Raw genomic sequence first — 17830 nt, forward strand, 5'->3', positions numbered from 1 at the left:
CCTTCTGAAAACCTTGCTAATAAATCTGCAGGGACTAGTCCAGGCATTTGCCAGGAATCAATAATGACACAAAGGAAACCCACATGTACAACCTCATACCCTTCCTAAACAGGACATTCTTTTACACTCTTCATGCTAAAATGCAAGATGAAAATAAATAGAATAGAAAAGGGAGAAATTATTATTAGCCACATTTGCATAATTACCAAATACAAGGTTCAATTTCCTTAATTTCATTCATTCATTGGATTTAGCAGACTCTCCAACCCCATAAGACTTAGCATTTCACCTATCTTTCCAAAGCCTTACTCACATCACTGAGCTGAAGTGCATTCTGCTTAGCCTGGACCATGACGGGAGAATCCACAATACTTGTAAATTTAATAGTGTCTGGGTGCTGTCTGTACTTCTTCTCATTTAGAGCCTCTCCTGCTTTTCTAGCTTTCTCCGCTTCAAGGGAACCGATTGGAATCCAGCCAATACCTTTCATCCAGTTGTTAAAATCTCCCTTGTAAAGGTTCTGAAGAAATGAGGAAAGAAAAAAGGAAGGAAGGAAGGAAGGAAGGAAGGAAGGAAGGAAGGAATGAAGGAAGGAAGGAAGGAAGGAAGGAAGGAAGGAAGGAAGGAAGGGATTAATTTAAAAAACACTACTTTTTAAATTACATTTATCTGAACACAAATGTCTGGGCAGACTTACATCACTCTGAATCTGCATCATGTTTTTGGATCGTTCCACATTCATATCATCTGGCAACAACGTGTAATTGTGCAGGAGATTCTTGTAATTGGTATTGCTGACAATTTCTTGGGCTTTCTTAGCGGCTACAACATTCACCATATCAAACGGAGTGTTGTATTTAGTCTTGCTTTGCTCATAAGCTTTCTTATAGTCCCGCTCTGACTGCATCTTGCCCACATTCATATAATGGACTAATTTGGGGTCATCTTGAAGGCTCTGGAAGCCAATCAGTTTGCCTTTGCCTTGTTCATAGCCTTTCTTATATTCAAACTGTCAAAACAAGATTGAAAAGTAGGTTTATTTCCTGATGAGCATCATATAACATACCGATACTATGTAAAATCAGTATTGAAAACAAAAAGGATAGTACGGTCCAAATGAGCAGAAAAGTGTCTACTTTTCAGATTGAATGCATGCATTTAGTAATGGCAGAAGAACTGCAACAAACCACAGCATATAAAGTATGCTTTTGGAGTACTGGTGAAAACTCCCAGGGATTTGCAGAATTCTGCTAAATTCTGTGTATGCAGAATTCTGTAGATACCATTGGTATTTCATGATCAAGTCTGTTCACAGTATACTGAATAATTGCAACAATTGCAGAATATTTTTACTACTGATGATAGTAGTGATAGTAGTAGAAGTAATAATAACAATAAAGATTGGATCAACTAATATTTAAGACAATGTGAAAATTTATACCCCATTTGATTCACTGGGAATTAAATGGAATCGAAGTCCAGTATCACCCTATACCCTTTCATTTGGCATTTACATCCCATTGTCTATGGCAGGGCTTGATTCAAGGTTAAGATTATGAGATTACAGTGACAATTCTCAGATTTTAAGAAGTGTAGCACTGTTACAGAATTTGCAACTGAGATTGAGGTACAGTAAGATAATATACATGTTATAGACTGAGAAAAGTAAAGCAAAATAAGAAACTAAACTATTTTACTGATATATTATTTATCAAAAGTTATTTAAACACTACTATTTAAATATCTGAAGCAGCTTACTATGATTATAAAACAGAATAAAATGGAGGGGAGAGAAGAGAAATAATTGAAACGATTCATGGAAAATAACAAGTATAAACTATTGGCGGAGTTACCAGCTTGGAAAGGAACTCATAAAAAGTTAAAGCTTGGAAAGGCTCCTGAAATGAAGCAGTGTTGGGGCCTGGCAAGCCATAGATGGGAGGGCATTCCGCTCTGCAAAGACTACCCATAACTAAGATGCAAGTGATGCAGTGAGGTAATTGAAAAAGGCAAGGCAGAGCGCTGTTTAAGTTCTGCCCTCTGAAGTTCCATGAAACTGAAAAGTTAAAGACATTCTTAACTCAAGAGTTGTCAAAGTTTTGCTGCCTAATAGAGACTCAGCCACTACTTAACATGTCGAGAGTGCTTAAAAGATGGCTAGTAAAACTGTACAAATCAGTAAACCCATTATGTTGTTGTTAATTGCGAAGTCGTGTCCGACCCATTGCGACCCCATGGACAACGTTCCTCCAGGTCTTCCTGTCCTCTACCATCTTCTGGAGTCCATTTAAGTTCACGCCTACTGCTTCAGTGACTCCATCCAGCCACCTCATTCTCTGTCATCCCCTTCTTCTATTGCCCTCAATCTTTCCCAGCATTAGGCTCTTTTCCAGTGAGTCCTTCCTTCTCATTAGGTGGCCAAAGTATTTGAGTTTCAACTTCAGGATCTGGCCTTCTAAAGAGCAGTCGGGGTTGATCTCTTCTAGGACTGACCAGTTTGATCGCCTTGCAGTCCAAGGGACTCGCAGGAGTCTTCTCCAGCACCATAGTTCAAAGGCCTCAATTCTTTGGCGCTCAGCCTTTCTTATGGTCCAACTTTCACATCCATACATTGCAACTGGGGAAACCATGGCCTTGACTATACGCACTTTTGTTGGCAGGGTGATGTCTCTGCTTTTTAGTATGCTGTCTAGATTTGCCATAGCTTTCCTCCCCAGGAGCAAGCGTCTTTTAAATTCTTGGCTGCAGTCCCCATCTGCGGTGATCTTGGAGCCCAGGAAAATAAAATCTGTCACTACCTCCATTTCTTCCCCATCTATTTGCCAGGAATTGAGAGGGCCGGATGCCATGATTTTGGTTTTCTTAATGTTGAGTTTCAAGCCATTATAAACATTATAAACAGATTTATTTATTTATTAAATGTATAGGCCACCCATCTCGCTACCTAGAGTGATTCCAGAAATGTACCAATGTTTTCTGGGATTGATTTAATTCAGAAATCAGTCCACTAGAACGAAGGTGATGTAGCCTGGGTGGGCTTTTGACACCAGGCTGATAAAGTGGTGTCAAGTCCTAAAAGTGAATTGCCTCCAAATAAACCACTCTTTAGGATGGGCATACTCACATCACTGGCAGCCTTCCTGGCAGATTTAGCAGCTCTAATGGGAATGGCATCGCTCCTCAAGTCATAGCCTCTTGATTTCAGGTCTTCCAATCCCAGTTTGTAATAAGTCTGAAAGAGAATGGATTTATTGAGTTATCAGTTTAATGTCCATCAACTACATCTGCAGCTAAAGTTCCATTTTAAAAATTGCCAAAAGCAAACTTACATCGCTGATATTGTAGGAATTAACCTTTGCCTGGATAAATTGAGGCGCGTCTGCTGGGAGGTTATAACTGTGAATTCTTTCTTCATTTTTGGCTTTATAAAGTACCTGAAGAGGAATCAAGTGTGAAAATCACTGTGACATCCAAAACCAAAAACGAACGTTATAAGTTATTACTAGTCCAAATTACAAGTTTGGTTTCAGTTCAAAAGTATAAGTTACATCTGATCAAGACTCCTTAGTCTTTTAATGGTTCTCTGCAGCAAATTTATAATGCAATTAATCAAAATGCTAACAAACATACAGACATTATCCATACTTACATCACTCCGCTGGGCTTGATTGATTTTAGCCTGAACCACAGTAGGATGATCCTCAATTTGTGTAAATTTAATAGTGTCTGGATGCTGACGGTATTTTTTCTGTTTATGAAAAAACAAATCAATCTCATTTACTGAATTTTTCCATTGCTTCCTTCTAATCATTATCAACCACTTCACCGAAAATCAATATTAAAGATTTTTTTTAAAAAAAAAGTCCATGTATTGAAAGATTTTAAAAAGTAATCAAGGCTGAAAGACTTTGATGAATCTAAAACATTAGCATTTTCCTATGCAAAACGCTTATTCTACCCCAAGAATTGGGTTGCAATGTTGTAATTATTTAATTAGAAGCAAGCAAATAAATAAAGTCCTCCTAAAAGAAGTGTAGTCAGTTTTTTTTTATTCTAGTGTAATCAGTTTTTATACATACTGGGCCACATTAACCACCTTATACATCATATTGTGCCACATTATGGCTTAAAAGTGATCGAGCAAAGTAGAACTAACTATGGATACTTGTATTCATGGATTATTTAACCAATCACATGAACTTAAAACTTCAGTTTATTTCTACTGCTATAGAAGAGGGAGGAGAAGGAGAAGGGAGAAGGAGAAGAAAGCAAATTTCACACAGCAACCTAAGTTGCTTGGTTTTTTTTTCAGAAATTCCAGTCCAGATTGCAGTGAGTTGATAACAGAATAGGACTGGTACTCAGTCCACACTTCAAACTGATTGGTCTTTCCCCTACTTCTTGTCCTTCCCATCTGCGTAAGGAAGGCAGGGCTCACTGGCTTGCTAGATCACTCTACCAGTGCCTGTTCTTTCCTTTTAGGAGCTACGCCCTTCTTACTAGTCCACTGCTTTTTCCTTGGTTTCCCGATGTCTGCTCACATAGATGCCTTCATGTTCCACTTCTCTGTCCTCCCATTATCTCCTTGAACACAAAACCCCTTTGTTTCTTGTTTTTTCCCTTATGACACCACTGTGGCTCTGATGCCATGGTAATGAAACCAATAGCCAACAGTTGTCCTTTCATTCCTACAGCCCTCTGTAGGTTCCAGAGAAAGTATTCAGTTAGGAAGAAGGATAGTTCAGCTTATAAAAACAAATAACAATGTTCATATGTTGTAACATAATGATTAAAAAAAACTAAAAGAAAGAAGTTTTTCAGAACCCCATAACTAAACTGAAATAATAACTGGCTTTCTTTATGCTTTACTTACCTCGCTTACATACTCTGAAGTTCTTTTTGCTGTTTCTGCATCCAGGGATCCATAAGGTATCCAGCCACATCCTTTCATCCAACTGTTGTAATCAGCTTTATATTCATTCTGGAAAAGACCATAATGAATTTTAAAATGGGAAATCCTTGTCTTCAGGTTTATGTGACAATTTATTTGAGCTGTCCTATATGTAGAGGGAACATTTTTTTAAAAGGTAGCCAACAGAAACTATAATTCATGAATTAAAACTAAGATAATTGCCAAAAACAATGTAATTGCCAAAAACAAAATGATGAAATTATTCCAAAACTGGTGCAATGTGCTTCATTAAGTAGGAGCACAACCTAAATGAAAGCAGGATCATCTTTGAAAGGTGCTTGATCTATAAGGTCCATCTGGAAAAACCAGACCTGTAAAGCTATACTAAGACACTTAAAAAAAAACATCCTGGGATAAGAATTTTTCTATATAATCACTAGAAGCTGAACTCAGTTTGAAAGCAACACTTGGCTTTATGTAACAGTTAGGACTTCATACATGGGCAGGAATTGTATAATACTTTTAGAAGCTGTCTGAATTCCAGATAATCCTTTACAAGCAATAGGATATTGCAAATATATGTTATCTCTGTTACACAGACAAGCTACAAAACATTTTTATAGTTTTAAACCTTTCTTCAGTTCTATTTTATATCCCAAGAAAAAAATATTGAAAATTATACTGAAAGCAAGTTTATAAATAAGGAAAGATTGAAAGCAGGGGTATTTGGAACATCCCCCATTTAATTCAGATCAATTATTGGGTTCAGAACTCAAGTCTGTCGATCAATTCAAATCAGTCATGCAATCAAACTGATCTGGGTTTCTGAACTTCTTCAGAAGTGCACACACGGAACATTTGTAATCATTGAACTGATTCAAATACAGTATACTTTCTTTGACTAAGTGATTCAACCTGAATAATCAAACTGATTTTAAAAGTCGATTTGATTTGGACATTTCACTGAACAGCATTTGAATCAAATCCTTGAATTTAACCTTTGTACTGCAGCTACCTATTATTCTTTTCAAATTGCAGAATTTCTTTTCAGTCTTTACATCTATTCTCTTTTTCACCAATTCTCACCAGCCTATATTTTAATATTTTAAATCGTCCTTCCCTAAATGATGCTGTATGGATAATTACAGGTCAGCATATTTTCAAGACAGTCGATGGCCACCTTAGGTTTTAAAGTTAGACGTGCTGAACGGATGTCTGGGACTTATATTCCCAACAAACCTGGAGGACAGCAGTTAGGGAAGGCCAAAATAGACAATGCTCAGTTGGGTTGCTTCCTGCCCCAGTTGTCAAACTCTGGAAAAGGTTTACGGAAATACACTGCAAACTCTCTTGTCTGTATGAAGTATTCTTCAGTTCAACAATGCTAGGTTTGAAGAAACGTTGCTACTTACGTCACTTAGTATAGCATTAGCCTTCTTGGCCAGCTCCACATTAATACTATCCGGAGGGTAAGAGTAATTATGGATGCGATGCCTGTAATCTGTGTCACTGACGATCATCTGGGCTTTCTTTGCTTGTACAACGGGAATCATATCCAGTGGTGCTGTGTATTTGGTCTTTGATGCTTCATAACCTTTTTTATAGAGCAGCTACGGTACAATTAATACAAGTCATTAACCATTTAAAGTTTGAAAAAAAGAAGCCCTCTACAATATCCAGTGGATATGCTAAAAACAGGCACAGTTTTTTTAAAGAATCCTTTTTCTGTAACATGAGGTCTTCTGAAATGACCACTGTCATATGCAAGAAATAGACTAGGTTGGGATTATGCTGACTTTCAAATAAGCCGACGTCAATAGGTATATGCACTTCTGAATATATGCCTGAGTTATTCTAAAAATTTGGTGCAGCTACTGATAACCTAATATTTCATTTCCCCCTGCTTTTTCTACTTACTTCGTAAGTATTCAGGTTAATAGCTCAAGTATTATTTTTATTAACATTTGCATTTCCTCATCATTTTCTTAGACAACTATGAGAACCCACTTTCCTCAAAAGGTGTATTATTATTCCCCCTCAGAGGATGTAACACTCTGAACGTACTCATTAAGATTTCAAAATTATAGATCAGTGGTCCTTTATTAAGAATTTACTGAATGTAAACTTCACCTAAAGGGACACTCCAAAGAAATATCTTCTGAAAATGATTTTACATCTAGATAAATTAACATTTCCAGAGAAGTCAGCATATCATCAACAAACCACATATTATTTGGTTTATCTGTACTTACATCACTCTGTTGCTTGGCCATTTTTTGGCAATGTATCATTTTGGGATCATCTTCAATACTCAGAGCTCCAATTAACTTGCCTTTGCTCTGTTCATAACCCTTTTTGTATTCAACCTGCATGGTCACAAGACAATAATGTACTTTGAATGGCTGCAAATGTAAATCAATCCAAGAGCTACCTTAATTTCTCTGTAACATCACTTACATCACTTGCAATTTTTTGCTTGGCTTTTGCAGCTAGAATTGGAATGGCATCCATCTTGATGTCAAATTTCTTTGCTTTTGATTGATCCCAGTCATACTTATACCAATTCTAACCAAAAGAGAAGAGAAAAATATACAAACAAGTCATGACAAAATGTATTACATACAATCCATAGATTTATCTTAGGGAGTTCATAACCCTATAACTGCATAACTATTTCAATGTGCATGTTATTATGAGTAGACTAACAATAGAATAATCTTTTTTGACCAATCTTTTGACCCACAAGATTTCAAGCTCTTTAACATTCACTCAGTAAATATGTGGAATTTGTATAAAGTAAGCCCTTTATGAGAATAGTTTTACTTTATATTGCAAGGGCTGTCAAAGATATGATCCAGACAATGTAAGATCTAATTTCAGGACATCAGTCTAGAATGAAGCTCTTCATCATGGTCCATGTACCCTAAAGAACCTTTCTTCAAAGCTGGAAAGCAGTGATGTCTGTAGAATAATTGGTTTTTTTTCTATCCATAGTAAATAATTAAACATTTATTAAATGAAGTCTTTTCCTTCATTGGTTTTTCAAGTGAATCTCTGTCCATGAATTCTCACATAAGAACACACATATACACACTAACATTTGCTGTGATTTCTTGGTCTTCATAGCCTCCTGGTTAGCCTCAATAACCTCTTTCCCTAGCATGTTTTTTCTTACCAGCACCTACAGAATCTCCTAAATATCTATTTTAATAGTTTTCTTTTCTTCCTTCTTCATTGCCATCTATTCATCATTCGTCTGTTCAGTATCTCATTTCTTAATTCATCATTGGCCTTTCCCCAAAGCTGATGCCACTCACTAAACTAACTGGAGGTGATGACAGCTGATCATGAAGATAATCTAAGTGCTGATCTAAGTTCTCTGCCTTTAAACTAATCCTCCTGACAAGTGTTACCTGACAATCAAATATGTCCTGTTTTATGTCTTATTATCATCACTGTCATGAATAGCATTATGATTCTCCTCAGTAGCTTGTTTTTTTTTAGCTGTGAAAGCATCATTCATAAGACTCTTACATCACTGATGTTGTAGGCATTGACTCTGGATTGGAGGAATAAGGGAGCGTCTGGAGGGACAGAGCATCTGTTTTTCTCAGCTTCATGTTTGGCTTTGTAGTTCAACTGAAATGCAAAATGAAAATCACATAAAAAGTGATCATTTGGAGGACAGCAGTTAAGCATGCTAGCATAGGCTTTTAATGCTTGAGCAAAATAAGAGGGAAATCCAAACCATTAAAGTAAACATTTTTCAGAGTGGTACCTCGGTACTCATCCTTAATTGGTTCCGGGAGGCACAATAAGTACCAAAGACAATGAGTACCAAACAATTTTTTCCCATATGGAATAATGTAGTGAGTCACACACTGACAGGTTCTAGCTTATGCGTTGAGTACCAAACAAACAATGAGTACCGGGACAAAATGTTCATGTCAAAGTGCATTGAGTACCAAATTCGATGAGTTTCAAAGCAGTTGAGTGCCAAGGTACCACTCTACTTTAATAACCATCACAATAGAAAGGCACGCTATAAATCAAGTAAATAAGTATGTTTACATTGTTCAGTTAATTCAGGAAGGGTTGGATCGATGTCAGTTAGCATAAAGATAGAATGGACTTTTGTTTTCATGAACACAACAATAACAGATCCCCATCTGTTTTCATAGCATACATCTTTTGAAAATTAAAAATAAGAAGCATTACCACAAAACAGTGTCAAAAATAGATCTCCTGTGTTAAAGCAACATTAACAACTTCTCCATCCCTGCTGATTGATTACAAGCTCAGCCCTTGTTTTTCCAATTATATTGCTACTTGTTTTATTGACCCTGGTATTAAACATGTGCAAAAATATACAAGTTTGGAAACAAAACATTCCAAGAAATACTGAACTATTCCATTATTCTTTTTGACTACTATGGATTTGATTGTTCCAGGGATGATCCAAAAAATTTCCAGAAGTAAATCTTTTGGAACAAGACGTCATCTCCCAGTCTCACATTTCCATAAAATTTACATTGAGAAAGCTTTTGGATTACCCTCAGGATGGCTGGATTGGTATGGTCTAGAGCAGACCTGGGCATTTTATAGTCCCTGGGCCACATCTGGCTCTTGGGTTGCTTTTATTTTGAAGGTGACTGCTATTTTTTTCTTCAATTTACTTATGTATGTGCATGTATGCATGCCTACACATCTTCATGGCCTTATTGTTTTGGCACTCCACAAGAGTCCCAGTTTCTCATGTGGGAATATTAATTGCCCATCCCTGCTCTAGAAATAATTAGGCATTTTGATATTCTTGAAAATGTTATGTTCCTCGCATGGTATGTTTTGAAAATCATAAACTGGAACGTTTTCAACATTCAGGTGATAAAGCTACAACTTCATGAATAGAAACCCGTTACTAGAAGAGAAAGCATCTGACAAAATAAGGCCAGATGGGACTTTGTTTGAGTTGCTAGGTTACTTACATCACTCAGTTGCTTGGAATTAATCTGTGCTTGTACCATAACCAGCGAATCTGTCACAGGGGTAAACTTGATCTGACCAGGATGTTTCTTGTATGCATGCTAGACAAATGAGAAAAAAAAGGTAATTGCATTTACTTTTAATATATATCAAATTACGGTTCTACTTTTCAGTATCTACAAAAAAAATATTTTTAAAAAAATTCTAGCATACTAATATGGTCCATTCAATCATCAACAGTATACCTAAACAACCCACTGCTGTTTACAAATCTTAAAGTCTTCTGATTAGTGAAGATGTACATTTTGCTATTTTAACTAAAAGACCTGAATAGAAGCATGTTGTCCCATACTTGTTACACACAGATACAGTGTTACACTCTCTATTTGCACTGCTGGTGATCAAGCCTATTAGTAGTAAATCTATACAACATATTGGAAACAAAACCCATCTCTTCAAAAGACTAAAGCATCAACTGTTTGCAAGGCTTTACAGATGTTTCCAGATCTGTTCCTGCAGGGTCTGCGTGTCTGCCTATGCAGGGATTGTCTGTAAAATGAAGTGGTGGTGTCACACACATGTGTGAAAGCAACCGGGCCAGTTTTTTCAAGCACACAAGGCAGCTTTGAAAAAGACAAGGGTACTTTAACACTCCCCAGAAAGATGCTTTATTCCAATATCCTGGTGTAGGTTTTCACAGCCAATATCTCTCGGGCAATGTTGGGCTTCAGAGTTTAGTAACCATGTCTAGAAAGCATCTTCAGTCCCTTCGCGAAACATCCCTTTCTAACATTTTGCCCTGCTTTAACGAAGAACATCCATACACGCATGAGCCAGCTTTTATGGCAATATTTGTTGTATTTGTTTCCTGCTGCAAACAACAGGGGCTTGTGGTAGCTTACATTCATAAAACACAGATAAAACATCTGCAATGAACAACAAACATTGAAATATAAAACAGACACATAAAAAAATACCGAAATAGTAAATAACCACTAGTAAAAACTAAGTCAAAAGGGGGTAAGAGCCAAGATGGCGGACAGGCAGCAATGACTGTAAAGAGAGCCTCCAAAAGTAAAGTAACCTTGTACTTTAAATCCATGACTGACTTTTACAAACTCACATGTATTGGAGAGGCTACCAATCTGGTCTAGCTGCATTTTAACAATACTACAAGCCAGGATTTTTAAAAATGGGGAAAAGGAGAAAGAGACAGCATGCTCACTCTGCAGCACAGAGCTCGTCCAAGCCTTTGAAACAGCAGAAAATGGATGATTATACAGCAGATGGTCTGCTCCAGTAAGTAACTAAACTGCAGTCTCCTTACCACCAGATGTCACATGAATCCTATATGTATATCTGAAAAGCGCAGTAATAGAGAAACAGCAACAAAACTGGAGAAGCAAGACCTACTACAAAGTCCAATTTTGGTCTGCCAAAATATAAAAAAATTAAAATTGTGCAGGTGATGCTACAAAGGCATCTGTTACAAGGCTTCAGACTGATCTCTTCAGAAGGAAATGTTTGAACCAATGAACACTACTAGGAAAATGCCTCTAGTCTGTGCTTCGTTGAAACAGTTCTGTGGTTTCTTAAATTCTGATTGGGCGTCACATGTGATGTACCAATTCCAATTTCACCTTACATGAAAACATTGTGGCTCTTTCAGCATTATATCTGGGTTGTTTAAGAAAAATGGTTAATTCCATTCTAATGGCAAGAAAACTATGTGGATGGGTGTCCACAGAGGGTAGGAATGTGGAACAAGAGCCCTCATGTGCATGATCACTACGAGTCAAGACCAATCCAAGGAAACATTTATTAGCATGGTAATATTTAAGTTTACTTTTTTTAAGGAACACTTCAGCAGTTTTTTTAAAGACTTTGGACTAAGGTACATATACATATAAAATCACACAGTAACATTGACTTACATCTTTGCACACGTCCAGCTTCTTCATGGCTTCATATTCTTGAGTTATGGTTTGAGGGAAATAGCATTTAGCTTTATCGTCTTCATAGTCTGCTTTATAGTTTTTCTAGAGAAAACACCAGAGTTCAATAAGCACCATGAACTGAACAAGAAAGGAGGGGGAGAAGAAAATAGGTACAATTCATACTCACGTCGCTCTTCATGGCTCCAACTTTCATGCAATGGGCTTCATAGGGGTCCTCAAAGGTGCCTATGTACCGGCCCAAGACATTGGCTATGTAAGGCTCTTTGTATTTCACCTGTGGAGCGACACAGTCACATGTTGTAGTAAGGCAAGCAAGACTATGTCTGGAGCAGAAGCAAAGGAGAAATCTCCACCACACTTACCCCACTGAAATTCTTAAGAGTGTTGTCGACCTGGTACTGTGGAGTCTCACAATAGTTAATGCTTACTCCTTTTGCTTTTTCATATGCTTCCTTATATAATCTCTGCAAGAGTGGGAAAAATGGAGAAAGGGGGATTAGGAAACGATGTTGCAAATATTGTTCCTTCTGTGTCTGCCTGGCTTCCCACCTACACACCTATTATCCTGAAATGTTCATCACAATGTATTCCAAAAGATTTCATCCAAATTTACATTCTGAATCCATAATTAGGTTGGAAACATTATAGTACATATTTTATTGATGGAATTTATTTATTTATTTATTTTTGCTTACATTTGTAAGCCCACCCAACTGAAACAATTTGACTCTGGGCAGCATACTACAAAAGTAAGAATAACAAAAAATATAATAAGAAAGAAAACTCAGTATATAAACTATAAAATAGCAATAAAATATATTAGTACCCCAACCAAAAGAGACATCCATGCAACTAGGCCCTAATCGCCTAGAAAAAAATCATGTAATCTGAATTAAACCCATGATGCTTAGATTCAGATAGGTTGATTTCAACAGTGGCTAGAATTTGTTTATGAAAAATCTATCACAAATTCTAATGAAAACAACCACTGCACCTCATGCAGTTTAACAATGGTTGTTAATGGCCCAGTTGGACAACTGTCGAATACGGATCTCCCATTTAGGTCTTTGATGATTGAACATTTTGATGTTCATGAATTAATTTTATTCTATTTCAAATACTTTTTCATCAGACAGTTGAGGAGTCCTTGCTGTTCTCTGAGCTCAGTTGTTTGCCTGCAGATGTTTTGTTACCAGTGTGAGCTACTGATATTAAGTTTTATTGGTATCATCAGACAATTCACTAAACATAACTGTGAATAAATTAGCTTAATTATATAAATATACATTATAAAATTGAAAGGTCCCAAATTTAATATAGTCATAAAAGAAGACTATAAGAATCATAAAAATGTTATCAAGTTACTAAAGGTACATATGGTATGTGTCTTCGTTATTGGCTACTATTAAAATACTACTGGATGCAGATTATAATTTTCAAAAATGATTTAGGAATTCTTATTTCATTACTAATTTTTTTTTTTTTGCTTCATAGCTCTAGAATACAGGGAGCCAAAAAAGGGTTGTGCTACATCATCACAAAGGTTCCAGCCACACACCCCATTTTACCCTATTTTGAGCTTACTTACGTCATTTTGCAGTTTGCCTACTTTCAGAGAATGTAACATTTTGGGATCATCCTGGACGCTCAACGCTCCAATAAGCCTCCCTTTGCCCATTTCATAGCCTTTCTTGTACTCAACCTATAGGGAGATATTAGGATAAAATATTTTCATAGGCTACAAACTTTGTGTGCAGATTGAAAGTTAAGTGTTATTTCTCTGTGTCATACTTACATCGCTCGCAATTTTTTGCTTTGCTTTAGCAGCCAGAATTGGGATGGCATCTACTTTGATATCAAACTTATTTGCTTTTGATTGATCCCAATCATACTTGTAGCAATTCTAACCAAGAAAGAAGAGGAAAATAAAATGGATCATCCTGAACTAGGAATCAGAAGGATAAATCTTTTTTTTAATCTAATGCTATACCTCAACTTGATTGACTAAATGAAAACATTCTTCAGGATAAGAGCAACAATCATCATTTCTAACCAACTGAATAATAAATTCTAACATTCTTTATGCTGCAATAAAATATCATCAAGAAATAGAATCACCTTTAAATATTTGTAACTTTCACAAAATGAGTCCATTATAAAGTGGATCTATATGTACAGATTGATTTGGCAATCTATACCATTCTAATGGGACAGATTTAGAATATTTCTTTATCTATATATCTATCAATGTATCTATTGATCAACAAGAATATTGATATAAATATAGAGAGAGACTTAAACATAGAGAAATCACATATCTTCATATAATGATTATTTGGTTCTAGATACATCTACCTAGATGTACACATTGCCTGTCCTTCACTCCCCATCCCTACTCATAACCCAGACTCTTTTCTAGTAATTCCTGATTACAGTCACTCATATTCTAACTCAGGGGTGTCAAACTCACCGCGACGTGTCATGATGTATCGTGACTTTTTTCCCATTGCCGGAGCTGGGGTGGGTGCGTTTTTGGCATGACGCATCTGGCCCGTGTTCTAAGTACTTCTAAGAGTCTTAGCACCCAACTGGCCTATTCTACATCATTTCTGTTTCTATACTTTCTCCTGCCAAATATGCACAACACATTCCTAGATGTGCTGAGAAATTCTGCTTTCCCAATTCCTTCTTAAATCATCATATCATTCTCTCATTTTATTTCATCCACTGTATCGATAAATCTTGGTTTTTGTGTTGTTTTAAATATAGCTAATTAGATTGGTTCTTTTCAAGCTTGCTGTCCTTGTCCATGCTGACTATGGATTACAAGAGTCTGTCCAATGTATTCAAAGAAGATTCAACTAGGCTTGTTCACTGTCTGTCTAATTGACATAGCACTGCAATATTAGTAGTAATAATATTATTTATTAAGACATTGAGTCATAAGAGCAGCTGTCCATTATACTCACATCACTGATATTATAAGCATTGACTCTGGACTGGAGAAATAAAGGAGCATCTGGAGGTATGGAACATTTGAATTTTTCAGCCTCATGTTTAGCTTTGTAATTCATCTGAAATATAGAATGAACAAATAGTGGAATATAAATTGCTAACACACGCTGCTCTTCACTGTGGGATGAATTCCTTCTCCTAGAGACCAACTATAGCTACAGACTTTTTTCTAACCCCGCTAACTATTGATCAAGTCATCAATGCCTTGTTCCAGTACCCAAACCAAATGCCTTCCCAGAAGGACTACCTTGTCAAATTGATGAACCTTCTAAAGGAGCAGATGGGACAGAATGGTGGTGCCCACGGAGTACCAGTTCTTCCCTTACATCAATAGCATCAATTTCAACTTTTTAAATACCAACTTCCTTTCCTGACAAATATGTTTGAAATCTAAGAAAATTTACTACTTTCCTATTTCACATGAGCCATATATCTGCCAGGGACCAAATGCTTTATTAGCAACAGAAATGATATAGGATTTTCAATAAGCCTATTGATGGAGGGAGTTATATAATGGTAAGCCTCTCCTCCCCAGGGCTTATTCAGAAAAGTTCAGATAACCACAGTTTAATTTTGTGGTGTGCTTGAGTGTTAACTTTGAAGATCTGGTCAAGTGAATAACAGACGTTTGTATAACTAATATGATCTGGAAAATGGCTCACTAGGCAATGAGGAGAGGAATGGGAGGAATTCCTCATCAAGAAGAGATAAAAATATGTCCCCCTCTTGCTATCCAGTGTCAGGAAGAAGGAGGGAATAAAGAGGCCTGAAATGTAGTCCACTTTCAGTTCTTATTTGGGTAGAACATCCTTCCTTCCTTCCTTCCTTCCTTCCTTCCTTCCTTCCTTCCTTCCTTCCTTCCTTCCTTCCTTGGTTTATATGCCGCTCGGATTCAACAGGATTTATGGGATACACATTATAGTATGCTAATACATATAGAATTATTTTCTGCTCTGACAGGATGGAACTCCATCCTCCTCTCCTTGTATTGGAACATTTAGTCTATTTTCTCAGGCCACAGAAGGACATTGTGGGCTTAAAAATGGCTAGAGCTGAACATATTTTTTCCCTTGATATTTTTAATTGATAGCTATAAATGTCATTTACCAAAATCTATAAGACTATAAGAGTTTGAATATCAAATTATTCGATTAATGTAATCACATATAATTCCTGTTATTTCTAAAGCATTGATGGAAATTTGTGGATTTTTATTTGGTGTTGGAATTAATATAAATATTTTGGAATATTCCAAGAGCATCTAATTGTCAATGTAAATACTTTCATTGTTTTTATCTCTAATTGATATTAATCTAAAACAGATTATTTACAATTCTCCGAGTATAAAGAATAAATTAAAGGTTGCAAAAAATAATATTTCTTCAATATAGGTACTTAGAGGGAGTCCTATTTTAATACCTTTAATACCTTCAAGGTATTTTATTACAAACATTTCTACAAAAAAGACAAACTTCTATGTTTTCTTTATGCAAATTATTATCATTTCAGGATGTGATGATGTCAATTTTTTAGATTTTCAATTTTATCACTGGACATTTAACTCTCTCCCTCTCCCTCTCCCTCTCCCTCTCCCTCTCCCTCTCCCTCTCTCTCTCTCTCTCTCCCTCTCTCTCTCTCTCTCTCTCTCTCTGGAATTCCAATGATCAAAAACACATTCAGACTTGAGCAGTGAAGAGTTTTTCTGCTGTTTGTGAGTCAGCATCAAAGCACACCAGCTTCAAATGTACTGGTTCCAATTCTGACTCTTTTTCTGCCTCAGTAATGAGGCAAACAGGTTTGATCAACGAGGAAAGTAAACAAAGAGGTGAAAAAAATGCCTCTTTGGTGTCAATTACTGGTAGCAGAAGACTTGTAGATGGACTTCTGGTACAGGTCAACAAATGTATGTTGACCTGTACCATCCCTGAAAACCAGGCACTGCTATGCCTTTTCCACCAAGCCAGGGTAGATAGCTTTGTCTTGGGGATTGGCAGTTAAAGAACAACTTCCCTTCTACTTCTCTTTCCCCACAGTTTTCTTGTCCTTCAGAATATCTCAGTCGGACAGGACAATTAGACGCTTTATTGTGGCTTCTTCTCAGGCAGCTCTCTTGTCTTCTTTTGAAGTTGTGGGGGAAATGGCTTTGAGGCACAATGGGAAAGCTTTGATTCTCCTGTTGTCAAATGTTGGATGACCAGGGAGCCAGAGGAAGCCAATAGCAGCAGGGCAGTTCACCTTCCTACTTAACATTTCCTAGAAATGAGGTACTGCAGACCAGCTGAACTACAAGATTTGTATTGCCTATGGTGGAAAATGCCACGTTAAAGCAAAAAAAATAAATAGTGGGCAACAGATTGTTTTTCTAATGGGACAAGGCTGAATTTAAAGATGATCACATCCATTTCTGTGTTTCTGGAATGGTAGGAAGGCATCTTCCTGCCACAGTTTGCGATACATGTGAAAGGGTCTCAAGATTTAAAAAAAAACAATTAAGGATACAATTACAAACATTTTAGAGTCATCTAAATCATCATCAATGACATGGTCAGTTTCGCCAGAGATTAAGGAGAGGAGGAGGGACAAAATAGAAGAGGTGGCATAGGGATGAAACCTGCTGAAGTAGCAATAAGCATTTTCTAGAAGTTAAAAATGAACAGTTTGTAAATCTTTCTAAGCTATTCTGAGCACCAAACAAACACCTGTTAACTGAGAAGGGTGACAGAAAAAAATGCCCATATTTAAAATTCCACAAGCACAACCCTATGCACGGCAGTTTCCCCGGCACCTGGAGGAAACGGTCTATCTGGACCCTCTCCAGTCGGGCTTCAGGCCGGGGTACAGCACGGAAACGGCATTGGTCACGTTGGTTAATGATCTCTGGAGGGCCCGGGACAGGGGTTGTTCCTCTGTCCTTGTTCTTTTGGACCTCTCAGCGGCTTTTGATACTGTGGACCACAGTATC

The 17830-nt window shown here is 36.9% G+C and overlaps 1 protein-coding gene across 1 annotated transcript in view; it reads right to left on the reverse strand.

The window, feature by feature from the left end:
* The window catches only part of NEB (nebulin), a 221727-nt gene that overhangs the window by 164381 nt on the left and 39516 nt on the right, over positions 1–17830 (reverse strand). Inside the window, exons 32-48 of the mRNA XM_015814350.1 lie at positions 14823–14927; positions 13649–13756; positions 13442–13555; positions 12216–12317; positions 12020–12127; positions 11830–11934; positions 9898–9996; positions 8447–8551; positions 7370–7477; positions 7165–7278; positions 6325–6522; positions 4874–4981; positions 3650–3748; positions 3330–3434; positions 3125–3232; positions 698–1009; positions 314–520 (exon numbers count right to left, since the gene is read on the reverse strand). Of these exons, the coding sequence (XP_015669836.1) occupies positions 314–520; positions 698–1009; positions 3125–3232; positions 3330–3434; positions 3650–3748; positions 4874–4981; positions 6325–6522; positions 7165–7278; positions 7370–7477; positions 8447–8551; positions 9898–9996; positions 11830–11934; positions 12020–12127; positions 12216–12317; positions 13442–13555; positions 13649–13756; positions 14823–14927 (2205 nt within the window). The remainder of the gene's footprint in view (positions 1–313; positions 521–697; positions 1010–3124; positions 3233–3329; positions 3435–3649; positions 3749–4873; positions 4982–6324; positions 6523–7164; positions 7279–7369; positions 7478–8446; positions 8552–9897; positions 9997–11829; positions 11935–12019; positions 12128–12215; positions 12318–13441; positions 13556–13648; positions 13757–14822; positions 14928–17830) is intronic.

The sequence above is a fragment of the Protobothrops mucrosquamatus genome, unplaced genomic scaffold, assembly GCF_001527695.2.
Source record: "Protobothrops mucrosquamatus isolate PMUCROS unplaced genomic scaffold, P.Mucros_1.0 scaffold_87, whole genome shotgun sequence".
NCBI lineage: Eukaryota > Metazoa > Chordata > Lepidosauria > Squamata > Viperidae > Protobothrops > Protobothrops mucrosquamatus.